This window comes from Montipora foliosa, chromosome 1, assembly GCF_036669935.1.
Source record: "Montipora foliosa isolate CH-2021 chromosome 1, ASM3666993v2, whole genome shotgun sequence".
In the NCBI taxonomy this organism is placed as follows: Eukaryota; Metazoa; Cnidaria; class Anthozoa; order Scleractinia; family Acroporidae; genus Montipora; species Montipora foliosa.
Window position 1 is genome coordinate 58,777,226 of NC_090869.1, and position 27,749 is coordinate 58,804,974.

The 27,749-nt window shown below is 39.8% G+C and overlaps 1 protein-coding gene across 1 annotated transcript; it reads right to left on the bottom strand.

The window, feature by feature from the left end:
* LOC138002796 (RUN and FYVE domain-containing protein 2-like) lies at positions 1-26,603 on the bottom strand. Its single transcript, XM_068848777.1, has 20 exons — positions 26,320-26,603; positions 24,700-24,817; positions 20,495-20,596; positions 18,923-19,046; positions 17,930-18,000; positions 17,127-17,210; positions 16,545-16,614; positions 15,335-15,436; positions 14,476-14,525; positions 13,463-13,529; positions 11,641-11,691; positions 10,189-10,305; positions 9,584-9,681; positions 8,703-8,789; positions 6,849-6,978; positions 5,962-6,024; positions 5,496-5,527; positions 3,144-3,192; positions 1,774-1,851; positions 1-1,243 (listed from the first exon to the last, which is right to left on the bottom strand). The coding sequence occupies exons 1-20, from the start codon at positions 26,588-26,590 to the stop codon at positions 1,109-1,111; spliced, it is 1,899 nt and encodes a 632-aa protein (XP_068704878.1). The 5' UTR covers positions 26,591-26,603; the 3' UTR covers positions 1-1,108.
* Positions 26,604-27,749: the final 1,146 nt, after the last annotated feature.

A 27,749-nucleotide genomic window follows, 5' to 3' on the forward strand; every position in this document is an offset into this window, starting at 1 on the left:
CGGAATTTTAAGTTGTCACTCGCTAAACTGAAAAACCATTCGTGAAAACACGGCAACTGGGACTCAATACCATAGACTATTTTCCAAATCCCGCAATGCAATGCGTTTTGGGAGGTTCTTTACATAAAAACAATACAAATTATTTACTCTTGGGACTGCATCTTCATTGAACTGGATATCTATTGTTTTAATGCAAATAACTTCCCAAAATAAACTGTATAATGGGATTTGCGAAAAAAGCGAATGGACGAAAAACTATTACACTTGGCAGAAAAAAACAAACAAACCAAACAGTAATTACAAGAACTCATTAAGTTCGGAAAACATCGGGGCAAAATAATAGTTATAAGGTCAAATTTCTCTGTAAAAAATGCCCCATGCACGTTCGAAAACCAAGCACATATTACGCTTTTATCGACTGCACATTTTCAACTCACACCCTAAAACATAAAATTCACGAAGTAGATTTTCGTCCTGTAAAAACCTAGTCATCTTACATTGCATCACTTTGAAAATAATTTCAATATTTACCAGCACGTCTTGGAATGTTAGAAACTCGATGAATAAATTATACTACCTTCGTTTCGATGAGCCGTAGCAAAAGCAAAGTTAAGGTTTTTTTCCATTCAAAAAATCTACGATCTACGGGGGCCATATAGAGTGTTTTCACGTGACGTCATAGCGGCCATGTTGGTGTCCCTAACCAAACCCCCGGGGAGGTTCCTGATCACGTGAGTGAAAAACACTCTATACTAAACTGGGAAAAGTAAGGATCTGTAACTTTCGCTGCGGCCCGCGAAAACGAGGTTACCTAGTTACCTTTAAATTAGGAAACAAAGGTCGTGGCCTAGAATACAGCCAATCAATTGACCAATCACAGGGCGCCTACTATGTGAGAGATACGATAATTTAATCTATGTTATGAATGATTTAAATTAAAAAAAAGTCACGACAGCGATTTTGAATGTCAATCTATTCTTCGCATTCATTCATTAATGAGCAAAGCTCGCGACATCCATCTCCAACGGAATCATGCGATGGTCACGTGCCTCGTTGAACTTAAAACATGCTCCAAAACAGGTGAGCTGACCAATAACATCGCAGGCTGTCACCTCTGGTATCTTTGCAGAAGAGTCGTGTGGCACGAGTCACACACGCGCACCGGTTTGGCAGAGGAAGGTAAGGGCATAGTGTAATCCGAACACGAGTTGCAGAAAATTCCTCCACAATTTCGACAATGGTGCTGGAAAAAAATACGAAACTAAGGTTGTCCACAGGTTCGAACAAAAATAACAAAGAAGAAAAGACGAAGAAGGAAAAGAGAGCATTACTTTAAAATAGTTCAATCCTCGCTAAGTCCGTGCTCTAGTTTAAGGCCACAAATGCCATTCCTGAGTTCATTTTAGCCTTCATGCATTAAGAAAACCCTAGAGTGAAACGATTGCGATGGCAAGAACGCAAAGGAAAAGGAAAGGAAAGGAACTTTATTTAAGTGTGTAGTCGTTCTAACGCTGGAGCACTAATTGGGGACACTGTAAACTGAAATTAACAATTAACGCAAATCAAGTCTAATGTTGGTTTTTGAGGAGAGGGAAACCGGAGTACCCGGAGAAAACCCCTCGGTGCAGAGTAGAGAACCAAAAAACTCAACCCACAAATGACGCCGAGTCTGGGAATCGAACCCGGGCCACATTGGTGGGAGGCGAGTGCTCTCACCACTGCGCCATCCCTGCACCCAAATTGCCACGGAAAATGAACTGCCATCACGTGTACCTTTCTTCTTGCCAAAGAAAACGGCTGGTTACACTGCTGGCACTGAGCGGCATCCTTATCTTCAGCCCAACGCATGTCCTGATAAGTGAGATAAAAAAGTGTGAGCATTGTGAGGTTTAGTAACTCAACAGCGACTACTTTCGTAAAGTAGCTAAATCTAAAGTAGCTAAATCCTGTTATAACTAGGGAAAAAGAGAAAGCAAGTACAACAAACGTTGTTGTTGTTGACATACACACACAGTAAGAAGATACAGCGGAAAAAAATGGTAACGAATGCCTAACTGAATGAATAAACGAAGGAACGACTAAATTAAATGAAAGGCGTTTCAATTGAACCCACTAGGAACTCGGAAAAATCCGAGCCCCAGATGGGATTCGAACCCACGACCCTCCGTGATCTAGTAGGGATGCTCTAACCACTGAGCTACTGGAGACTATATGGTGAGCACGGGTGAAATGTGGGTATTTGACTCGAGCTGCATCACGCAGCTACACCCTTTCTCCCATTCTCACCATAGAGTCTCCAGTAGCTCAGTGGTTTGAGCATCCGTACTAGATCACATTCGCTGACGACTAAATTGGCTGAGAGAATGGAAGGGTGGAAGGTTATCTGGGTGAAAACAGTTAACGGGATCCCCGGGGCCAAGCTAAACTTCCAAACTTTAAAAAGGTCTCGAGTCCAATTTTCCCGCCTCTCAACTTAATTACGTGTCAAAAAATAATGCCATTGAAATAGAAGTATATCTTTGAAATAATTGATACGGACTATCACATATTGTTATGGGACGCTTCGTATAGAACTGTAACCTTCAACAGAGTGTTCACGCTGAGCGTGATGGAGTGATGGTGTGCGTGGCTTTTTTTGTCGACCCAAACGGCGATCGAACCATCCTGTTGTCAAGCTGTTACCGTGTCCAAAACAGAGGCAATAGATCCTTTTTTTCCACCGCGATACTTAATTTTAACACACATGGCTATGAACAACGTATTGAAACCGCCATTTGAGAGGGTGCGGAGGGAATTAGCCAAAATAAGGTCCACGGAACTGCCCACAGAACGACCAAAAAAGAATCGATTATAGGTTCATGCTACTGAATGGCGTACGATGATAAAATTTTGTCATTTTTTTCTGCTCAGAGCTTTTGCTTCGTCTCTTTTGCCTAAGACATGGGCTTCTGTCGTCAGTTTATCTGCGGACAAGCTTTTTGAAATCGAAAAGATGTTACTGTTTGCAAAGTTAAATTCCCGGAGGATTTTGGGACACTAACATGGCTGCCGTTTCTTCACTTACGTACGACAGGATATCCGCCAAAACGGATTTACCCTAGCAGTGTAAGTAAGCACCATAAGTGCGTCCGAAGTCAATTTACCTTCATCGACTGTGTGACTTCTTTCATTTCTTCAACCTTTTGTTGCGAACTGCAAAACGAACATTAAGTCAGTATTCTTTGTTTTCACTCACGTGATCAAAAGCCATGTTTTTAAAACAAAAATAAAAGGAAACGTTTTCATAATAACAGAGTTCACTTCCGGAGGATTGGGTCGAAACACCAACATGGCGGCCATGAAATCATGTGAAAACCAAGAATTGATACAGAGCAAACAAGCCTTGTTACATCTGCGTTTGTTTACTTAAGTTTGTAGCCAGGCGATTAAATTCTGCAGAGCCCGGTCGTTCAAAAGCCGATTAAGGCTAATCCCGGATTAAAAATTAACCGAGGAGTTTATTTCTCTACTCCCAAATGCTGTTCAACGCTCATGTTCGGCAAAACTTTATATTAAAAGAAGTCAATCTTGAGAAACAAAAATAAGCAAAAGAAACTTTTACCAAAAAGTTGAAAACGTGAAACAAAAGTTTACGATAATCCTGGATTAAGTTAATCGGCTTTCGAACAACTGGGCCCAGGTGATTATCGATCAAATTATGAAAAACATATAGTGATGTTTCTTAAGTAGTAACGAAAGGAAAGCCCAAAAGATTCACGCTTGGTAGGCTACACCTCAAGGTAGAGCACTGTGTCGGCATCGTAGGAGCAATGACTCACAGCATTTTCTTGAAACAACCGCTTGTAATAAAACACTAAACTTTTAGTTATTTGTTTTGTTTATTTGTTGAAAAAGGTTAGTATACATTGGCAGCCATACAGTCGATGTGGGAGTGCTGTAATTTTACACTTACATCCAAAGGCCATACTACAACAACGGGTTACTACGTCCACTATTCTCGAACAGTGTGTGGGTTTTAAGAACAAGTGCTGTAACGCGAAGCCTACAGTTTAAAGTCCTTACCGGAGAAGACTTCAAAGTCTTACAATTCGCAGATGGAATTACAAAGGTAGCATTTTCTCCTCAGGTTAATAGCGATCAAGAGTGTTGGTTCGACCGGGGTTCGAACCCGCGACCTCCTGCACGAAAATACAGTGCACTCTCGACTGAGCCACCTGGTCAACGAATCTTCCGCATCATCATAAGGAGATATAGATGGTTTTCAATCACGTGATGAGGCGGCTATGGTGATGCACAAAACAATAGCAAATTATGATGGCTCATGTTTTGCATTATAATAGACTCAAATACCCCAAGACTTTTTTCTCCATTGTTGAGTGCACCAACATGGCTGCCGTGACGTCACGTGAAAACATTCTGTAGACCAATCGGCTATTTTGTACCCAATTCAAATCCTTTGGGAATAAGACGTTTTGGTCCAGGTATTCCCATATCACTTAAATGTGAATGGTACATTACAATGCAAATACACTGATGCACAAAGAATCTTAATCCCGGGGCATTTCAATTAACGATACAACATTTGGTCTATTGTTTAGAGCGGTTTTCAATTGAGTGTCGTAAAACCAAAACCAAAGTAATTACTTTGGCCAATCAAAAAGGACGGAAAAAATCCTGTAAACCGATCAAAACTCGAAGTAATTGCACGTAGCCGACACAAAGCGCGGGAAAATTTGCACGCGCGAGCCATGATTGGTTTTGGTTTCTCTTCTGATTGGTTGAAAAAGTGGCGCGAGAAATTTCAACCAATCACTGAGTGAAGTAATGCAAAACCAAAGCAATTCGCTAATTACTTACGACACTCAATTGAAAACCGCTCTATTTTCCTTGGTGCATGCAGCGCTTGGCTTAAAAGTAGACATTTTTCTGACGCTGATGGGGACAAACACGATACCAGATTCTTTCCCTTGGGTAATGAACTCTTGATTCAGGTGATAATTGTCCCGCTATACTAATATAGGACTGAAATTGTCTCACTATTGAAATGAAAGAAATGAAGAGATTACATTTCTTTTCATTTCATTTACCAGGGGTTAGCATTTTCGATGTCAGTTATTCATTTTAAGTGGCAACCTCTTTTGGCTTGTCGCGCCATCTTGTTGAGAAAATATAAGGTGACAAGCCAGAAGAGTTTTAAAAACTCATTATCAAAATCTGAGACCGGATGCTTCATTCCAGATCATACTGATTCTGCACACCAAAGAGGAAAAATATCAGAAAACTCGTTTCCTTTCCATAATATGTCACTCCGAAGCGTTTTAATCCAGTTTTGGATTTCAGAAATGTAAAATCCTTTTTGGGATTCAAAAGTCCGGATTCGGAGTTTCCAAAGGAAACAAAAAAAAAAAAGGAATTACACTTTGGACCAATGCAGGCTTTCCTTTACTAAAAAAAAGCAAAAACCAAAAAGATATTGAAGAAAATCGCTTACTTACTTTGATAAATGTGAGCCCATTTCCACGAGAGCCTAAAAAGAAACAGTTCGCTCTTTTTAGTTTAAAGTGTTTTTCATAAACACGATAATTTCATAGATCACTTTCATAAATGGCGACCACATCAACATTCTTTTATATTTATGTTAATTACACCTACTGTCCTCATTTTGAAGCAAAATTCTTTAGAAATTTGCTCGTCGTAGCGAGGCTAGAAAGGCTTATTAGAATTCAAATAAAAGAATATTTTCTTTGGCCGCCATTATGAAAGAGGTCTATAGCAAACCACATGATCCAGTGAAAAGCGTTGCCGCTGCGATTTTCCTTATTCATTTACATTTAAGAGGGAAAATAAATTTACGTTATAGCACACTTTTCGCGCAGTCAGTTTCTTGCGTCACGCTTGAAGTATAGTCGAAATGGCAATCTTGTATACTAACAAGAGAAAAAGAGATATCTGAACACTTACCATCTCTTGCTCTGAGTAGGACTTCTTTAACGTCATGTACTTTTCGTGCAATACTTGATATTCCTGTCGAAAGAAGTAACCAGATAGGATTTTGAAACTTTTGCTAAAATCACTAATCAACGGGATCCAGTTGACCAAAGGCTCGTTGAGAATATCCTGTGGATAACTCACCATCCGACAGTTTCAATCTGAGTGTGCATACATACTTGTATTTGCGCACATAACCGTGACAATGCACAGTATAGGCTCATCTAAGTAAAGGCGTTTATTATGTATTCTTAGTTAACAACGTTTACAGTTATGCTATGGAACACAAAATGATGTTAAATCCAACTAAATTCAAATGTATTGTTGTTGACTTTCTTGACTATAAGCCCCATTTTCATCGGGAATACGGTCGTTGAGCGTGTGCGCACGTTTAAGCTCCTAAGTGTCACTATCGCAGATGACCTAAAATGGGACTCCCACTACGACATTATAGTCAGGAAAGCTAACAAACGGCTATATGCTCTACGTCAGCTGAAGAAGTGTGGTGTCAGCGATCAATGCATCATCGTAGTTTATTGCTCAGTTGCAAGATCAGTACTGCAATATAGCCTGCGAACGCAGACGTATTTCCGCGACCGCACCCGATGGATCATCACCTTAACGTGGTGGGGTGGTTTGCGCGTCGCAATGACCTCTAGAGCTACGTCGGCGGGAGCTTTGAGCTCCTGTAAGGGTTACCCTTGTCGAACAGGTCGAAAGGTAGGGAGCAGACGAAGAATGATCCACTGGTCCTCCAGGTTGGGGGTTGAGCTTGGGGCTGATAACCCCATCTTATATAAACGTAATTATTACAGAAACCAGAAGCAGAAGCATTTCATTCGAAAACAAAAGCAAAGTACCTTCTTGATTTGTGCCAATTGTTTTAATTCCATTTGCATGGCTCCTATTCTCTCTTTATCTTTCACTGAATCTTCTTGTAATCTTGTCCGCCATTCGCGTTCTATTTTGAGGTTAGTGTCGAGTGCGGTCCTGTTAAACAAGCAACAAACACATGAAAAATTCTTTAAATCATTGTCAGGAAAAAGGTGCTAAAATGGCCTCATTAACTCACGCTGGCCAGGTACAGTTATTGAGCATCAGTTTAGTTTTCCTTTCCTTTCCTTTAGAGCTGACATGCATCTGCACGCAAAATAATGCGTGAAGGCCCATTCAAACAGTTTCGACATTTGCTTCAACTAAAATTGAACACTTTGTTGAAGGGAAAAGGAGACATCTGCACGCAAGCTAAGGCAGGCTGAAGTAAGTTTGAGGAGTCGCTCCGCACTTACTGTGTACCAGTTTACGCTTTTTGATGGGTCTTGCCGTTACTTTATTTTACCAATCGATTCTGGTGCTGAAACTGTCAGAGCAGATCCATTAATTTATAGTGGATTTGGGAATGAATGTTGGAGTAAACAAGTTACCCAGAGGAAGAATTTAAAGTACAACTAGATTTATGCCAGACTAAAAGGAATATTACACAGAAAAGGTAATGAAAAGAGCGGAAAGCAGGTCTTGTAGAAATGCTAGAAACTTTTCATCTTGTGTAAACGATGCTGGGTGCGTTTGGATAGGTCGTTCAACATTGTTGAAAGGGGAAAAATGTTGAGAGCTGGTTGAATCAAAGTTAACTGAGTTAAACTTTCATGTAAGATCGATTTCTTTTGTTCTAGAAAATGTTGGATGGGTTTGAAGTCGTTTGAATATTTCGTTTGTGGAAAACACGGCGCATGCGTAAATCTCGTCGGGAGAGTGGTTTCTTGTTCTTAAATCCTCGCAATCAAAGTGTTGGCTCCATTGTTGGCACGATGTTAGAACCTCTTAAACGGCATCCCCACAACTTTTTTTTTGTTCCAAGACTGACCTAACGACCGTTCAACTTTTGCTGAACGAACGTTCACCGTTTACATTCTTAATTGCTTTTCGAAACCTTAAGTCACTAGCAGTGATCAAGGATTAGTGAGGTGCCTTTGATTCATGGAGTTGTATATTTCGGAGAGAATCGTTTCGTTAGTGAAGCGTCATATTCTAAATCCCTCGAATATGAAAATATGATACTGTGATATTAGATATTGCGATATTTTGTTAGGCCAGTCGACTACATCAGTGTAGTTTTTTTATGCACAGGTGATCATTTATATTCATGTAACCTGCGCAATATAAATGTAAATTGTTATTATCATTATAATAATCACAACTTAGCATCATCAGTAAAATATTTAAGGAGGTTCGAAAGGGTTTTCACAGGTAACAGTCGGTTTCCAATTGAAAAGGATTACAACACTGTCGATATTAACGGTAGGAAAACGTTTTGATATTTACCAAATGATATTGTCGGGCAATGTCTTTAAGGGTGTCTTTGCATCCCCATCTGTTGCCACGGTAACGGGACAGGTCTGCCAATTGACCGATCATTTTTTGGAAGAAATCTTAAAAACTCATTCGGTGACCTAATATATTCTTTTATGAAAACACTGTTGAAAGATTTAAATCATTCTTTAAAAATATGAAGTAACAAATGATACGACGTATTGCTTAATAACATTTCTGACAAAACTCATTTCCGGTTTCGCGATTTTAGGTCACATTTTTACTTCAGGTCATTCGTTTTGATTAATATAATGACGCGAGTTGCTTAAGTATTGCGTGCGTGGCTTACGCGCGCTCTCTCATCTGAAAACCTTTTCGAACCTCTTCAAGCGTCTGCATAATACCTTTCACTTTCACTGTCGGCTATTTTATTGTTCAGCTGATAAACCATGTTTTCCGCCGCGGTCTTTTTTGTCAAAGCTTCACTCAGACTGCAAAAAAAATACAACCATCGGCATAAACGCAGTCTTTAAACTTCTTAACTAATTTTGTACCCCATGACATTAAGCTTGTGTCAAAGGAACTCTAAAAGCACAGATGCTACCCTTTTCTGTGAGCTCTGCTAAACGATCTTGTTTCCAACACCAAATTTAATGTAAAGGCAACATAGTATTTGAGTAGACCTAGATTTTGCAAACCAATTGGCCCCAAAAAGCGGTCTTCATTGACAGGTGTCGCAGAGGTCATGGGTTCGAATCCCGTTGAAGCTATCTGAATTTTTCGGGTGTCCTTGAGAGGAGCAAGGGTGGCACAGTCGGTTAGTGCGCGGCCTTGGTGCAAGAGGTCCTGAGTTCGATTCCCGGATCTCGCATCCTTGTTTCGACTCCTTTCCTTTCCGTGTAGCTAGTAGCTTTAAATACCCGTAAAACGGAGCACTGATGGAGAGGGGGGAGTAAAATGAGCGCACCGTCGACCTCAGGTTTGTCAGTTTAATTACTGTTACGAGTTATCGACGTTAAATAAGGTCTACTTTACTTTACTTTACAATTGCGTGCTTACATTGTACGCAGATAATTGCGAGGATCACTTCTCTCTTTCGTTTGTTCAACTTTCTTGGTCCGTTTAGCATCCCACGTTGAATGTGGTCGGGTCAATATTTCCGGTTGGACGAAAGCTGGCCAAAACTGGGTGTCACCCAAACAGCCGCATTTTTGACTGTTGTGTTGAACAACATCATACCACGACTATTTTGCTTTCATGGACGCCGGGCATTTACGTTACAAACCTTTTCTCCACTTCTTTGGTATGCGCAATCATCTTTGCGCATTTCTCCTCCAGTTCTGACCACTTGTGCAAGTGATCTTTGGTTGTGGACTCGCTTAACTGAAGTAAGGACAAATGAAATGTCATTCACCATGGATTCCTTTTTCATTGACGGGAATCTTCAATCTTTCAACAAACAGTTTGATTGTAAACGTTATGGCCCGTTTATCTCTTAGAGTTAACTGTCCCTTACATGAATAAAATGGGTGATCTGATTTCTTTTAAGGACACCTTTCAGTTAATAGCAGCCGCAAGGACGATCGCAATGTACAAATATTGGCTGATGTCTTCGGCACTAGTCATGGTGCGTTCCATCCAAAGTCCCCGACTTCTTCTGGATTCAATACACCGCAGTCTTACCAAAAATAGTGATATGACCCGTGACAACCCCCCTTGAACAATCGTGCTTGAATTTACACCCAAAAGGAGAGGGATGTTTCACACAAAAAGAGACCTCATTACCCAATTAATTGACACAGAAAGACAACCCAGACAGACAAAAAATACTCTGTCTTTATCTCCTTTATGGTTTTCTTGACAATAGAGTGGAGATTAAAAAAAAAGTACCTGCAGCTTGTTATGAAGTTCCAGATTGAGTTTCTTCACGTCCTCCAATTGTCTTCGGAGGGAGATCAGAGTATCTTGCTTATCGTGTATATCCTTCTCCAAAAGTCGCATGGCTACCTGAACAGGACAACAATTAAGTTTTCCAAACACTCCACGTATTCTTATTCAGGAATAGGGTCGATCGAACGCACTCTTACATGTTCCTTTTTTAAAACGATAATAGCGCAATACATCCTGGAAAATCAATGTGACCAATCACTGTCTTCTACTAATATGAACAGCGACCATCCTTTTCACCGAAACAAACGCACGCGTTGGCATGACAACGAAGGATTAGTTAGGGTCACGAACATGGCCGCAGCGCTGTGACGTCATAATAAAATGAACCGGCAACAAGCGCTCCGACCAAAAGGACGCATCCGGAGAGGAGAGTATTCTCTTACTATGTCGTTTTAATCAACAATTATTCCATAAACGCGCGTTGGACATGAAATGGTAAATCGCTAACAAGGCCCGAACGGCAGAGTTGGCTATAACCAGTCTCATATTAAAAGGCGTGAATGAAATAATTGTTTTACTAAATTTTCATTAAAATCTGAACGCTTGGACACTTGAAATTAAAGCTAAGTTGGGCAAACTTGACGCAATCAGTTTCCATACTTAATTTACACGGTATATTAGCTGATAACCGAGCTTGAGTGAACCATTCAGAAAGCTACAAACGCAATATCCGAGTTCGAACACTTAATAATGTTTATTATTAAATTTTCAGTCTCGAATATTGCATTTCTGGCTTTCTGATTGGCTCACTCAATCTCGGTTATCAGCTCATATACCGCAGTGACCTTATATGGAAACTGACTACGAACTGTCGTTTTGTAAGTAAAGCAATTCAGATTTTACTGCGTTTTTCACAATTCTGAGGAATTCATCTTCAAGCACCAACGGCCAAACTGAGTTTTTGCTTCCATCAATCAAACTTCCGACGCCCACCACAGAAGACGAAATAAATTGATGCATGACTAACCCACCAATCAGTACCGTTAGTTTCCACCGTTCATTCGTATATTCAAACTCGTCGCCGATGGAAAGCGAAGGAATCTACTGAAGAATTTCAAAAAACATATAATGGTGTTCGAGCTGTGAACTAAACAAAAACTCCAATTCATTTTCCGGAGGCGGAGTCGATCTTCCCGGCTACGTTCGAAAATTTGATTGATGGAAGCCAAAACGCAGTTTGGCGCTCAGCGATTGAAGATAAGATTCCGCAGAATTACGAAAATCGTAGTGATGAAAATTTAATAAACAGTTATTCCTTATTGGATATGAAACTGATTAATGCCAACTCGGCGCTACGCGCCTCGTTGGCTATTTATCACCTCCTATCCGACGCGTGCTCATGGGATAATTGTTCAATAATCCTTAGCATCGAGACCCGTAAATGTCACTTACTTCACTCTCTTCCTTCATGCTTCTTGCCAACTCAAGCTCTTTCTCGGTTTCCTGAAAAAAGGAAACCCCGATTCATGCATCGGTAAACTCATGTCCAGAAAATGTGCAAGAAGAGACTACATGTTGCCCACCCTCTGGCAAATTTACGAGCTTTTAGTTTCACTACTTTTGTCCAAAATATATAGAGAAAGATCTAGTCAAAGAAAAACTCGGCGGAGTATCACAAAAACAAAAAATCACACCTAAGACTGGATTTGAACCCGGAGCTACGGCTAGTTGGAACGGCTCTCTTCACTGGACCAGTTAGAGCGAGTTTCAATCGAGTTTCGTAAAACCAAAACCAAAGTAATTACTTTGGCCAATCAAAGGACGGAGACAATCCGGCAAAGCAATCAAAACTCGAAGTAATTACACGTAGCCGGCACAAAGCGCGGGAAAATGTGCACGCGCGAGCAATGATTGGTTTTGGCTTTACTTCTGATTGGTTGAAAAATTGGCGCGAGAACTTTGAACCACTCACTTGAGTGAAGTAATGAAAAACCAAAGCAATTCGCTAATTATTTTCGACACTCAATTGAAAACCGCTCTAAGACTAAGGGGGTATTGACATGAGACCGGGACGAACTCAGACCGGTATGAACTTGTACTGGTATGAAATTTTTGCAGCTGTTTACATGAACCGGGAAGAAACGCTTGGTGCCTGGTTTCGGGAGAAAATGATATATTTTGTCTAATAAATATATCGATGATCCAAAAGGAAACAGGCTTTAAATTTCTGGACCGGGTCTGAGATTTGTTGTTATTTGCATGAGAACGACACGAGAGTTTCTCGTCTCGGTCCAGCAACCGAGACGAAGTCAGACCGGTCTGAGTTGATTGTCAGGCCGGTCTCATGCAAACGCAAACAAAGAAATGTAAGGAAGCCGATACGAACTCATGCCGGTCTGAGTTCGTTCCGGTCTCACGTAAATACCCCCTAAGACCCTCCAAATTTCAAGAATAGATCTATGTTTTAATGAAGTCGATGGCAATCTTTAACCCTGATAAATGAAATAGAGATGATTTTTCCGATGGTGACTCAGGAGTCGAACCGACGACCTTTCGAGTACAAGTTCGGATGCTCTACCACTAGGCTACATTGGAGACTCGTAAGAGGACAGGCCATAAAACCAATTTCAGGTGACAAATGTTGCTATTCGGTATAGAATCACTGCTCGACAGTGGTCAGGCATAACCTCCGATTTTAAAAGACTTCGCTTTGTTTAGTGAGCGACAGTTAAGGTTTTAGCCCTCTAAAACTGTTTCAGGGTTAGTAGGATTACTGTTCTACCGCAGGATTAAAGATAAATACATGAATTATACCATGTTTAAATATTGCGGTTTTAGCTATTGATCAGCGAATACTCCCAGGTTTAAGTTGCACGACCTGACAACTGGATAGTCCTTTAGAAGAAATAATTATGCTCAATCCTCACCAGCACCATTCCTTTTAGATTGACAGTGTTCTGTAACAATGATAATATTGTATATTCAAAGCTAGATTATGCTCCCCCCCCCCTCCCCCATACCAATGTTAATAATGTGGTGCAACTTGGGCCGTTTATAAACCAACATTGGATCAGGAGGAGGGGGAAAGTAGGGAGAATTTAATTGTCTATCACACAGACAAATTTTGGGCGTGAGTTTATAGTGGTGAGTCACATTTTCTCAACGAGTTTTGTCCAGGACTGAAGATCTCAGGTATGGAGGGGACAGCTGCACTGTTGTTCTTTAAGGAAAGGAAATTGTTGAAGACCATCCACACCACACACGAGAACTATACCTTTCGCAACTCAATTTCCGAATCCAGCTGTTTCCTTATCACATTGTACATCTCGTTCAAACCTTCCCTGCAGTCAAAAAAAAGTAATAATAAAAATAAAATCGACTGAAACATTAAAACACTAGAGAGACTTAGCATCACGTTTACTTGAAACGGCCAACGTCGACTTGCCGTTTCATTTTTCATGTAAAAAAATGGAGTGAAGCTTGTGACTTTAGCTTCGCAGGACCCACGGCAACTCGGAATGGACCCTGTCAATCTCGACTATTGAACCTCAGTTAAAAAAAACAAAATTTCGCAGTCTTTCTATGAAAAATTGTTGGCCAAAAAAAAGACACTAGATAAAATGAAAATTCTTACCTGCAAAAATTTGGCGAGCTTCGATGAAGCTATTTTGCGACTCAGTAGGAACTCAACGTGAGTTCATGAAGAAGATTGTGGTGAGGGGTCAGTTATGAACGAAAACGCGCCACACGGGAAAAATGGCGGGAAAATCATGGTCACTTTTGCAGATCGCATTTTACGTAAACCTGATGTTAAATGACTCTACTGACACTACAAAAGAACTTCTATCGTAAATGGTTTGAAGCCAGGTGCTATAGAGCGGTTTTCAATTGAGTGTCGAAAGTAATTAGCGAATTGCTTTGGTTTATAATTACTTCACTCAGTGATTGGTTCAAAGTTCTCGCGCCACTTTTTCAACCAATCAGAAGTGAAACCAAAACCAATCATGGCTCGCGCGTGCACATTTTCCCGCGCTTTGTGTCGGCTACGTGTAATTACTTCGAGTTTTGATTGGTTTACTGGATTGTCTCCCGTCCTTTTTGATTGGCCAAAGTAATTACTTTGGTTTTGGTTTTACGACACTCATTTGAAAACCACTCTATCATAACTGAGTAAAGTACGATGGACCGGGTGAGTGTAGTTCTGAGAAGGACGGCAGGTACTGTAATGTCCATCAGATGTTCGATCCTGCAAAATAGAGCAAGTGCACTGTACTGGTAGTTGCTAACCTTGACTTCTGGTATGTCTCTCTCTCAACATCAATATCTGCTTGCGCAAGCTGAAAAAAAGGGCTACTTTTGAAGTGTTGTGTAAGAACACAAAGGGAGCACCTCTGCAGGGAGGACTGAGAAAACCTTAAAACCACTTGGAGGAGGGCTGGAAAATGGAAACTACACAATTCTGTTCACAGGGAAAATCCAGTATTGTATAATTTGTTCGCGCAATCTTCCATAATTTGGCCTTCCAGTGACTCAATCGCAAATAGAATAAATCATGGTTTCAATATGAAGACAGTCAGAAAGTTGGAAGCTGGAATTCGGAACTATCGCATTCCCTGGTGAACAATATTAATATTGGTAAGTGTATGTAGAATGGAGTAAAAGAGTGCTTCCAGTTCGGAGCGAGTGCATTGGGTTTTGGGGATTGAGTTTTTCCCAAGTGTACATTTAAAAAAAACTTGCAAAACTTGTACTCACTCGTAATCTTACTCGTAAGTCCAATCAAAGGGCGTGCACAATAGAAAACTGACTTACATCATGGTCCAGTAGCATTGAGCTAGATATAATTACTCCGTGCAAACAAGAAGCGAGTTAGAATGCAATGAAAATTCAGAGATGCCAGGCGTCCGTTGTTCAAAAGGTGGATAACGCTATCCACCAGATAAATCACACTGTCGAGCGGAAAAACACTACCAAAACCGATTGAGTTATCCAGTGGATAGCGCTATTCCCCCTTCGAACAACTGGGGCGAGGAGTTACACTGTATTTCTCTCAACTCACTGACTGACTCTGTGGCGCGGGATTTTCAGTCAACGAATCACAAGAAATAGATGAACTACTTTTACAGTAATTGTGTTGGCAACTCACTTGAAGTTTCCGGGCACTGACTTCATTCATCTGATTATTGGCATCCTGCAGCAGGTCCCTTTCTTGCATAAGTTGCACAATCTGCTCTGTGCAAGAAGTAAGCTGTACAAGAACAGTTTTGTTAATGACACAGCAAAATAGCCTAAAAACGAGGGTTGGAACACTGGATAGTACACTACTGTGTAGGCAGTTTCTCTTTCAGCCTTACTGACATGCAACTGTTGTTTGACTGGTGTTCCACTCGGTCACATGAGGTCAATGAAAAAGTTATATTGGCTGGTGCTAAGAATGCTTGGGCATCAAACACCTCTATCCTGGCTGCCCGTCAAAGACCAACTTTTCTATCGCCAAAGTGTTATGGCCTTTAATGCATGTACAGTCAAGCCCCCAAAGATCTAACTTCGGAATTCGTTAAGTAAGAAGTAAGCAAACGTATAACTAAGAAATGTCAAATGCTTTTATATTTCTCTTTTTAGGACAGTTTCTGGACATTGAACCTTTTATTATACAACTGTTAGGCTATGGAACAACTTGAAACCGTTCCTAAAGCTAAGCAGGTCAGTTCAAGTTTTTAAACGTCGTTTAAAGAATAAGCTTTTAGGAAATTGTGTAAAAGAATGCTTCTCAATGTTCCATTTCTCTATCTTTTAACTAGTTGTAACTTTCAATGTTTATTTGTTCCTGAAAAGCCCCACTGGGAAGGCGACAATGAAGTAAGCAGATTGTATGTGTGTTACGAGAAGCATTAGAGAGCTCCAGTATGAGGACAGGGGCACCCAACGTCAATTTTAGGAAAATATCTGTTCGGAAGACGATTCGAGATCTAGAATTTTCGGATCATTTGTTGTCAAATTTCTTGCTTGCCTGCCTGTCCTAGGATTTTCGAACATCTAAAAAATGGTATAAATGCCCATTTCAAACGAATTTTTACCCCAAAAGGTCACCTAGAATTTTCGGGAGCCTTTTTTCTGGCTGAAAGTTTCGAAAAGGTAAGTTTTGATCCCTATAATTTTCGGATCACTAGACTTTCAGCTAGGAAATCCGAACAGATGAAAAATTTTTAGGGGATAAAAATATGCCACCCCTGCAAGTTCACAAAATTTATTGCGAGACATGTTGGAAGTAAAATTGCCAATTGTAACACACATTAGGCTTTAAGGAATCACAACCCGAGGTTCACGGAATTTGAATGCAACATAATTATACTTACTTGAGTTGACAGGTCATCATTTGTCATTTTAAAATTCTTTAATTTCGACTGTAATGTGTGAACTGTGGAGCTGAATAATGGTCAAATAGAAACTCAATTTAGCAAAAGATCAGTGATTCAATCCCTCTATCAGTCAACAGGTTCTAGGCTTTCGTTTCCTTTAAGAATAATGTTCTCACATTTAACTAGTAGGATCCTGTTCAAGATCTTGGTTAGGAGGATCCTTAAGGAATCCTGTAGGATCCTAACAGGATTCACAATACATGTAGGATCCTGTCAGGACCTTAGTAGGACCTTATACGGATCCTGGGTACGATTTCTACCAGGGATGATGTACATGACTGTATTACTGCCATACATGTAGGCTTAGCTGTAAACTATAGTACTGTTAAATAATCGTTACATTGGTTTTTCTTGCGAGAGAATATCAAAATGACGCATAAAACTCAGCTAAGTGATACAGTATGCTTTTAAGATGTAAACCACAAAGATACTGAGTAGTTTCCCTGCCAGAAATTCATGACACATTAAACATCAAACAAAAAAGACATCAATTTAAACCACATTTTCCTAACAACTTACGTCAAATTTCTATTAATTTCTTCTAAATACGTTTTCTGATCTATGAGAACACTCAAATCATTGTTGTCACTTTTGTCTTCACTTCTGCAAGAGGAAAAGATGAAAACTTCAAGACAAAGATTTGACTATTTGAGAAGACAAATTGTTCTTTTTTGTTAAATATTATATCATACATCTAATAAAACGAAAAAAAAAAAAGATCATGACCCGATGCAAATTGATTAAAATAGTAACTTAAAGGCGCTACAGTTGTACATCGATCAGCTTAAGCCACTGACGCCTCAAACCCCCTAGGACACCCCCAGGTGACGAGTAAAATCTTTTGGTCCAGGAGTGAAATCTGTTACAGTGCAATGCACCTTACTGTGGCCACCTAACAAAGTTTTTTACAAATTATCCGCCAATAAGGGTGTGCGAATTTCATTGACAGTCACGTCTACTTGCAAAGTTTGTATGGTTGCTATTTGAACACCGTTGCATGGGTTGCTGAGTTGACATATTTACACGTACATGTAGCTGTCAAATGTGTGTAAATGGGTTAATGAATAGTTCTTGACTGCTTAAATAATACTTAAAACAACTATTAATTCTAGGTTGAATAATCCTTTCCAGTCTTCGGGGGAATGGATTTGGTGTTTGAAGAATAAAAAAAAAACAGTTCAAGTTTTGTCTCAGAGAATTTGCACAGGAATAGAGAATTCCAGCAATACAATTAAGTGAAATCCAATTATCACATGTCGTGTACTGGTGTGCATGCATTTACAAGTCATTTGTACATGTATGGAACATAATATGTCCCTTACTTCTTATTCTCAGGTGGTTTTTCCAAGTAATTTCCATCCTTGAGATACAAGCTTAGATCCAGGACTGATGACTTTAAAAAGAAAAAGGAGCATGATTGCAGTTCGAAAAATTATTTAAAATTTCATATACAAGTATTCACTATCACACATTCAACTATTATGGGACATACATGTATTAATATGAACTTGCAATGAGAGTGACCTGGGGGCCGTTCCTCAAATGTCCCAAAACTTTTAATTACGGGCCATTTTCGGGTGTCACAATTCCCTTTGTAACTCAAGAACGGAGAGCATTTAATTCGTCAAACTTCACAGTTATTTTTCTTTTTGTTACCTAGAAAACATGTTAAAAGATCGGCTTTCCAAAACAAACGGTTGGCAATTTCACAGATGGCTTTTCGCATTAAGCTCAAGTCTGGATTGTTTCACAAAATGTGATGATAACGTTCACATCAAAATTGACAAAATCCCAGCTCAAATAAATAGGATTAACCATACATGTATATTCACTAGATCACAGTATGTTAGTTTCTTCAAATCAAACAGAACAAATCATAAGATATGGAAAACAAAATAAATGAACTGATGAAATGATTTATATTGGACTGAAAGAGATGCAGATATTTGCATGTAGATACTGTATGCAGAAATGTAAAAAATTAATATAAAAGTAAAGGAATAAACACTAATAAATAAAATAAGTACAATTTAAAATAAAATAATAAACAAAATAAAGAAATATGGATATTTTCTCTCCTTTGATTGATTATTGGACTGTTCTTTAAAAAACTGTGCAGGTAAGAGTATGTTATTCATCTTGATCAACAAAAATATCAAATACATTACATGACAATTAAGGATTAGCGCGTTCAATGACACTTTCCCCTTGAACACACAATGTTGGCATGGACAGTGTAAAAACAGAAAAAAACGTTTACTGCAGAGAATCATGAATTTAGTGTAATCTCAGTTGTATCTTCAGTTGAAACTCACCCAAACATCAAGGCTGTCTCCTTTCAAGTCAAAATTGCAATCAATAATGTTGAGCCCAACCAACAGACCAGATATCACACCACCTTCTTCATGCATCATTACAGAATGAGGTTCATACCAATCGCTGAAATAATATTTAATTAACTTAAGGTAGCTCAAACCAGTTTCAGCACTTTCAAGAGACCTAATGCTATTAGAAGGATTGACACTACAACACTTTATCACGTAACAGCAATCTTGTGGTACCATGTCAAACATCAATTATTGCTGAACAAGATGCAGTAATTTTTGTGACATAACAAGTTATCATCATGGCAACAGGAAATCCTTGCAAACACACCCTTTATTTTGGCTTTAGTTGCTAAAATCTATTTTCACAATAAAGTGAAGGGGCAGGAGCTTCAATCTGCAGCAGACTCAGTTGTTCTGAGTTTGAGCCCTCAAAACTAGAAAGCAATATTAAATACCAAAAACTAAAACTTTTTAAATTATTTGAACAGACAAATAATTCAATCTATTAGTTTTATTATGATACCGTAATAATTTATGTAGTTTTGACCCTATATAAAAAATAGCAGCGTGACAATAGTTCATGTCTGCCTCCTCTTCAAAGCGAGTCTAAGTGCGAAGTTTTGATGATCGTAATTAGTTCTACTTTACATATGGATCAAAACTAATTGTCATAAGAAAAACTTTTCCCTTAGACTCGCTTTGAACAGGAGGAAGACTTGAACTCGGAAATGGCCTACAGTATTTCATTTTTCCACGGACACCTCATTTTCCTTTACCAAGACCTTAATAGTCATATTATTGATGAAAAAAGAGAAATCTGTGGAGGATAAGATCAATGGCCAGGTTAACAATAGTGATTTATTTACCAGTAAAGGTTCAGGCATGCTCGTAAAAATGCAAATGCTGCTGAATAGGAGTGAAACCTACATGTATGACCTTCAAATTACTTTTAATTTATTTGTGCCTGTCGAGCGAGCTTCTGTTATTGTACAAGGCTCCTTTACATACACACCTGTACCTCACTTGTAGTAGTTTGGTGTCTATTGGTGTCTATTTCCAAGCAACCACGAGTCAATACTGATATGAGTACGGTAAACCCTTAATTAGCAAATGCTCATTTCAGCATGTCAGAAAATAAAATCATTTATAAAACTCATTAATAATTCATGATGGAAACAAAATGTTTTATTAATTAATACCTGTATATCTGATACAGATTGCCCTTCATTTACATAAAACTTTTCTTTCGATTTCCCCTGTTAAGGTGTCTTGAATCACCAAACATACCTAGTCTAAGAGTACATTTAACACTTATGCGGATGTTTAATAAATATACAATATTCTACACCTGCATCACCATTTACAAACTCTCGGCTTTCCCTCACGTTTTTGTAAAATGTGATACAGATCTACCGCTCATTGTATACATGTATGTTCTTTTCTTAAAGCTCTTATTTTTTTTCATCAAATTTTTAATAGCCTGCATCTACATGCCACCATATTACACCAGTGTCCATTAGAAATATTAGTGCATATGCAAAGTTCTTCATCCACACTTACCAAACCAGGTCTTTGTTCTCCACGAAGATCATAATGTATTCTGCAAGTTTTTTTTGCATAAGTGCTAATCTCACCCATGCTCTTCCTTTGCCATGATTTGTTCTATTTCATCAACAGAAGAAAAAATAGAAAATTAAGATAATAACAAATTTAAACTAAATCATGTGGAGTAAGGTGTGGGATAGCAGGAAATTCCAGCAGATTCAGGGTGTTTCCCGACCATGAACACAAAATTAGTGATTAAAAATCAAACCAACACAGTCATAATCAAGGCTAATGTAATTTTAAAATTAGTTTCTAGATATTTCCATCGCTGTCTGTTCATTAACAATTATGTGGATGCATGATGACAATGATGATGATGATGATAATACTTAGAACATATATACATAAAATTATTATTACATCATTATTATTACTAACATTAAAGTATTATTATAATAGTTCTTTCTGTGATCAACAACCTGCGAGGAGATGGTATTCAAACTCTGCAAGCATAAACACTGCTCAGCCACAGCCCCAGACCTGGGGCTTAGAGCCTATAAAACATCATTTCTTCTGGAGGATCAGGGTGGTCCCACTGACTGTGGTCAGGCCTGCATTCCTCCCACCACATCTGGAATCCCAAGATCTTTCAAAGAAATGCTCCAAACTACACCCAATGCACCTTCCTGGTTTTCTTTGCCAGGGGAGAAAAGTTGGTGATTTTCTCATCCTCTTTAAGTCACCACGTTCCTAAACCAAGGCAAGAGAAATTGACAAAAAAATGTTCAATCCTGAGCTGCTCAATCAACCACACTTATGTAATGTCTGGATCATTATCTTCTATTTTCTGTGTTGCCTAAAATGCTCCTATCCCATCAGATCTTCACATTCCCATTCCTCTGACACCCTCACCTCATCTGGAACCTCCTTATAACACACATTGATCAGCAAACAATGCAACCATACAAGTACTTCTGACAAAGCTCCCAGTACTGACCTTCAACCCCATCTGATCAAGTTCCTCCTCACAGGGCTGTCAATAAGATTTTAAGTAGGCAGAGGTATTTTGAAAGTAGATGGCTATGGGGGCCGGAGGGCCCCCCCACAGGCGAGGGGGTTGAGATGGCTGATAATAAATGGTAGGCCCCCCACCCCACCCCATTTGTCGAGAAAATTTTGAAATGCAGGGTCTCACAAATGCCATTTCCATCGTTTTCAAGAGGTATTTCCCACCAGAAAGACAATCACAATCACAATCGAGCGCTCTTCCTGTGCCTGCTAGGGTTACAGAAGCCCAAATACTATTGTAAGCCTTTTCCTGGAATTTGTAGAATACAGTATAAACGAGAGAGATTTTTATTTAGTTCTCTGACATTTGAGGACAAGCTAGGAAATCTCACTGAAAACTACCTTATAGAATGAGAAATTGCAATTTGTTTAGTATTAGAAATCATCCTCCGATTCTGAGCCAAAGGCTGAATCAATGTCTGAACTGCATTCGGTCAGGTTAAAAATGTGATAAACATCTTCCATGTTCTGCTCCTCAGCCATTTCCTTCTTGGTGTGCAATTCTACTGTACTTCCTCATCTTCAGCTGTGTCCTCAAAAAAACGACACTTTTGGCAAACCTTGTGGTTGACGTGTTAAAATTAAACACTTACCTTTTGGCGTCTTAGAAACAACGGTGAAAAAATTATCCAGTAAACCTTGTCTTCTCTTCGCAGCCATATTGGCTTTTTCAGTCACGCGCAATGTCACACTAAAATGTTATGTAACAGCAGAAAGGAGTCCTGGTAACTACTCAGCACGCGGAGCGGACTTTGTGATGTATTAAGAAACCTACTTTGTCATTACTTTTCTTGGAAGAAAAGCCTACAATTCGGAAATAAGATACTTTACTTTTCACATTTCTACCAAGGAAATGAATATGCTGGTCAGACTTGTTCGGTATCTAAACTTTTGGTGTCATTTCGTCAGTGAACTAGCCGGCGATTTTCGTCAGAGTAGCCGGCGACAATCGCCGGCTGCCGGCTACTAATGACAGCCCTGCCTCATGTACAACCCTAGCCACACTCCTCTTCTTATGGAATGCTCAAACACTGTCATTCTCTTCCTCCTCTTCACATCCGTTGCCCTCAGTTCCTCATCACTCCAATCCAAAAAAAATCCCTGCACTGTACATGTACATCACCACACCTAAAGCCCAAGCATTTATCACCCTAATCAAATTCCTACCATACAAATTTGACCTCGCCACCAGTTTCACCCTCCTCACATACTTCTGCTTGAGCTTCTCCTTTGTCTCCATCTGCATTTATCTGCACCTTCCAACACGTTCTCATCAACCCCATCCATCATCTGTAGTGACCATCCAGGAACAAAATTCCTTCACAACAAACCTTCGTCCCCTGCTTCAACACCAACACAGCACACTTCTCCAGCCCAACTGCCATCCCTATGTCCACTGAAAAAAATATGCCCAAAAATTGCTCCTCTTCAATCCTTCCATACAAATTGTCCACACCAGTAGTCCATAAACAACAAATGGATGCTCAACCTTTTCAACAACATGGTGTGAGGAATCATCACAAGAAGAAGCAACAGTAGAGACAAGGATCGGAGTCCCCCTGGAATATTCCATGTTTGATCTGCACTTCACCCAACACTTTCTCATTTGACGTCAACACAGTTTTCAAATCGTTTAATATACTACCAAGCAGCAAACCCTTCATGTTGTCATCCCGTTTTCAACATTTCAACATCCAAAAAGGCAGCACCATATCATAGGCCTTTTAATAATCAGTCTATCCATACCATCGCCAAACACCTTTCCTCAACCTTGGAAATCCTTGCTTTTCATCACTTTGTCTATCACCAACTATCTTTTGTACCCTGTGATCTCTTCCTACGCCCTTTCTGCCATCCGGATACATCCTACGTGTATTACCCCGCAAACGTCCATACAGCTTCTCTACTAAGATCCCAGTGGCAAACAAGCGACTGTTCTGTAATTGCCAGACACTGTTCCCTTGGCATGATCTGTCTGCTCGGCTGGAATGTGCGACTATGGTGGCTGGCATCGACAGATGACTGCAACTGCTTGCTTCCAGTCATTCCTGTCTTGGGTCATTGCATGTAACCATTCACTTTTCCCCTATCCTGAGCATTAAAACCAGTAAATTTCAATGTCACTACCAAAGGTTAGGGTAATCCTAACCCTAACTGCACACTCGTGCAACCTTTCTTGTCCCCACAAAGCCTTCACCTTGAAGTTCTTGATATACATGAACAATGTATCCTCCTGTCTTCTTCCAACCACTACTGACAAAACACACCCACAACATCTTCCTCTTCTCATGCGTCCACTTACACTTGTTCTTTCCTCTTTTCTCAGCCCTTCTACCTTTCCCAATACAATCACACCATCCACTAGGAGGAGTATAATAATAATAATAATAATAATAATGCAGGTTGACTACAAAATGCAAGACTAGAGTCCTAATTGGGCTTTGAACAACTGGGCCCTAGGGCCCATTTCTCAAAAGTCCCGAAACCTTTTCGGGACCGAAAAGCAATTTGCAAAACTGCCAACCGCTTGTTTTTGGAAAGCCGATCTTTTAACATGTTTTCAAGGTAAGAAAAAGAAAAAAGACTGTGAAGTTTGACGAATTAAACCCTTTCCATTCTTGAGATACAAAGGGAAATGTAACACCTGAAAATGACCCATAAAGTTTCGGGACTTTCGAGATCTAGAAACACGCCCCTGGTTGTTAAAAAGATTTCAAGAGAAAAAAAAGGATTCTTCTCATGAATTATAACACATAAGTCCTATCATCACACACAGCAAGGAAATAAAATTAATTCTAATCACACAATCATTATAATTGTCACCAATGAGCTAGTCTCCAAAAGATAAGGGGGTTGAGGTCGTAACAAGTCTTTAATTTACCTTAAAGCATCTGAACTAGAAGTCAGGCGATTGGCCATTGTATGCATAGGTCTGATACCTTTTGAGAGCACTCAGATGCCTGCAGAAGTTTTCTCATAATGAATGAATCCATTCTGAAATTAGTTGGATCATTACTTTTGAATTGATGGGTGGACGATAATCCAGATGATAACCACATTGCAGTTGTTTATTTTGACTATACATGTAGCTCTCTGCAATAACTCAATTCTTAACTCTAAAGTAATGTACATTGTATAAAGCAATCACATACTTTATATTAGGAAGATTTTGCACACTCTTTACTATCTCAGCTGACTCGGGTGCAACATGCTCCAGAGCTTCTAAGGGTCCCCAGTAATCCTTCCTCTGACCAAGAATATTCCGCCTCACTTTAAATTAACAAAGACACAGAAGAGTTTTGCATTCAAACCAACCAATAAGTGTGCATTTGACACTTGATTTGATTTGCATCAATTTGTTGATTTTACATGTAGTTGACAGTGTCCCCAATTAGTGCTACAGCTCTCTCACGACGGTGAGTTTGAATTCGTTTACCATTAATCATTTGAATCCTTGTTTCTGTTTGTTGTTGTAAACAGGCGAACACCTTCAGAGAATGACAACATTTTTCACTTAGCAACATGCAACGAAAGAAAGGATTGAAAAGGATTGAAATGATTATTAAAATGGTAAACGAATTCAAACTCACCGTCTTTCATTTGCGTGCCCAAACCCGATGCAAATCTGAGCATGCGCGTGGATTTACCGCTAGACAACAAAACTGTGTGGGCCTCCGGGCCACCGGGCCGCCGGGCTGTCGCGGGCCGTGGGCCGCGGGCCGCTGGGCCTTCAGGCCGCCGGGCCGTGGCGGGCCGTGGGCCGCGGGCCGCTGGGCCGCGGGCCTGCTTTTAGCAAAACCCCTAATTGGTGCATTCATGTTAGCACGAGGAGTGAGCAGGCGCCTATGAAAGGTTCAAATAGCCATTTTAGCCTATAAGAACCCTTTGGCGTATGTTCTCCTACATAGAGTGTCCCAGAGCCTTGGGTCGATCCGAGGCTCTGATGGCGAGAATGTGGTATCACTTCAAGAATGAGGCAATTTATAACAATACATGTCATTCATATAATAATGCAAATAAGTAGCAGAGTATTTTGCAGTTCAGCCAAGGAAAAATATTCCAAAGACATTTTGGACATTTTGCACAGGCAAATTGCCTTATTTTTTTTTAAAATAGTGAAACCTTCATTCCGTTATGCACATCCAAACGACCACACCTGCAGCAATTTCTTTTCCTTGGGGTTGTAGCCATAAAAAGTCAATTAATAATAACAATGTATGATGTCACATAAAATATTGCTACAAATCTCTGGGGATCCATATCCAAAAATTTGTAATAAGAAAGGCTATAAAAGAGGGTTGAAAGCTATGGTGCCCAGTAAGCTCCCTGTTAAGATGGGAAGTAATCCTAATTTCTTACAGAAACTAATCCTGGGGTCAATTTAATAAAACTTTTACACGTGTAATTTACAAGCGTAGCTATTGTTCTCAGACTCTAAACCAATGGCTACAGTTGTAAATTACACGACGTGTAAAAGTTTTATTATATTGACCCCTGGTTTCATTTTCATATGCTTTGATTGCACTCATGTGATAAGATGGCCATGTTGGTGCCAAAACAATAGAAAAATGAAGCTCAAGTTTTGCATGACAATAGAATTAAATATTTTTAAAAGACTTTTTCCCTATTGTTCTTTGAACCAACAAGCATGGCCGTAGGCCGTGACGTCAGATGGATCCAAGAAAGAACTGTTCCCGTAGAATTATCTTGAAATACTATTTAAACAATTGAACTAATTACGTGTAAAAATGGACCAAATATGTAGTACTCACTCTTTAGTCCATGCCGTAAAACGCTCTCCAAAACGACAAAAAACTGTTGAAAAGGCTCAAAGTACTCATCGTTAATAACTCGTCCGAGGTTTAGAGCAGAGTCAATAAGATTCTTAATGCAGAGATTCGCAATGTTTAACAAGTTCAACCTCTCCACTTTCCATTGAACTTCTCGCTTGGAATCTGGCGGTGCAGTTGAACTAAATGTTCGCACAAGAAGCTTTCCAAAGTTAAGCTCTGTTTCTTCTTCGTCCAAGCTAGCGGAAGCCATTTTGTTTCTTTTTCTCATTGAAACACCGCTGGCCATTTAGGTTTCTTTTTGCCATTTCCGCTTTAAAAAGATAGAACAAGACGTTTGGTGGCGTTTACGTGGGATGCTGCTGGTTGTGTAAAATCACCGGTCCTTGAAGCTGACTGAGAATCACAAGGGACGAGGTTCTAGTGCACTAATACTAATACTTTGAAGGGCTGCTTTTTGAAGACAATTTAGCGCTAGGAAGTTGCTTTATTCTTGCCAGTCTGGTTTGAGGCATGTCTGCCCCACTTCGATTGTATGCCGGACAAATAATTGGTGGAAGATAGAACTGCAGAGTAATCCTTTCACTTAACTGGACAATGGGCTCTTTGCATGATGCTGTCACATGGTACAAAATCCGCCATACTGGATGGCAAAAGGTATACAACAGCCTCCAAAAGAAAGCGATTTCAACCAGCCAAGCGTGACTTTTCTTTACGATTTTGGATGTCCCAGTGCGTAGCTTGCCATCCAGCAGGGAAGATTTTATACCATGTGACAGTTTCATGAAAAGGGCCCATTTAAGCAATAGACCTTTTGCAGCAAGTGATCACGTGGTACCTGTTATCCATCACGAATAAACGGTAACCATCACAGGCTACCCAAGCTGAAAATACGTGGTGTATGCGACAGCTTGTGTATATAGAGAATTGTATGGGAAAATCACCGATCATAAAAAAATTGTGTAAATAACTATCTCATTTGAAATAAAGTTTTCCTACCTCAAATGTGTGACCAACTTGTCTCTTTTGCCGAGTTTCGAGCCATTCTGACGCCGTTTAGTGAAGTGATCCGGAAGGCCGTTACTGAAATAATAGGAAGGCCGGTAACTCCATCCATCGCCGGCCAGACCTCACTCCACAAATCTTTTTCTCCTCAACAGGAAAAGTCCCGAATCGCAATAAAAACAACAGTTCCATAAAGCCCAATAATTTTCACTCCAAATACGTGTGTTTCGGCGGCCGAAAGGCTCGTGACGAACGAAAACTTTGCCTTAAAATTCACCTCTTCGGCTTTCCTCAGAGGCTTGTGACCGGGCAGTCAACAACGGAAACTCGCAAGATGGTTTCAGCCTCAACTCTGATTGGTCCATTTGAATTTGACCGCGCGCTGGCAACACGACCGTTGTTGACTT

What these genes read in the sequence shown, in the direction of transcription:
- LOC138002796 (XM_068848777.1), bottom strand. Translation starts at nt 26,590, where the DNA reads ATGGCTTCCGCTAGCTTGGACGAAGAAGAAACAGAGCTTAACTTTGGA. An exon ending in AACTTCATAACAAGCTGCAG is followed by an intron (nt 9,682 to 10,188) that starts GTACTTTTTTTT and finishes TCCTTACTTCAG; the next exon opens with TTAAGCGAGTCCACAACCAA. An exon ending in ATGGGCTCACATTTATCAAA is followed by an intron (nt 3,193 to 5,495) that starts GTAAGTAAGCGA and finishes TTCGTTTTGCAG; the next exon opens with TTCGCAACAAAAGGTTGAAG.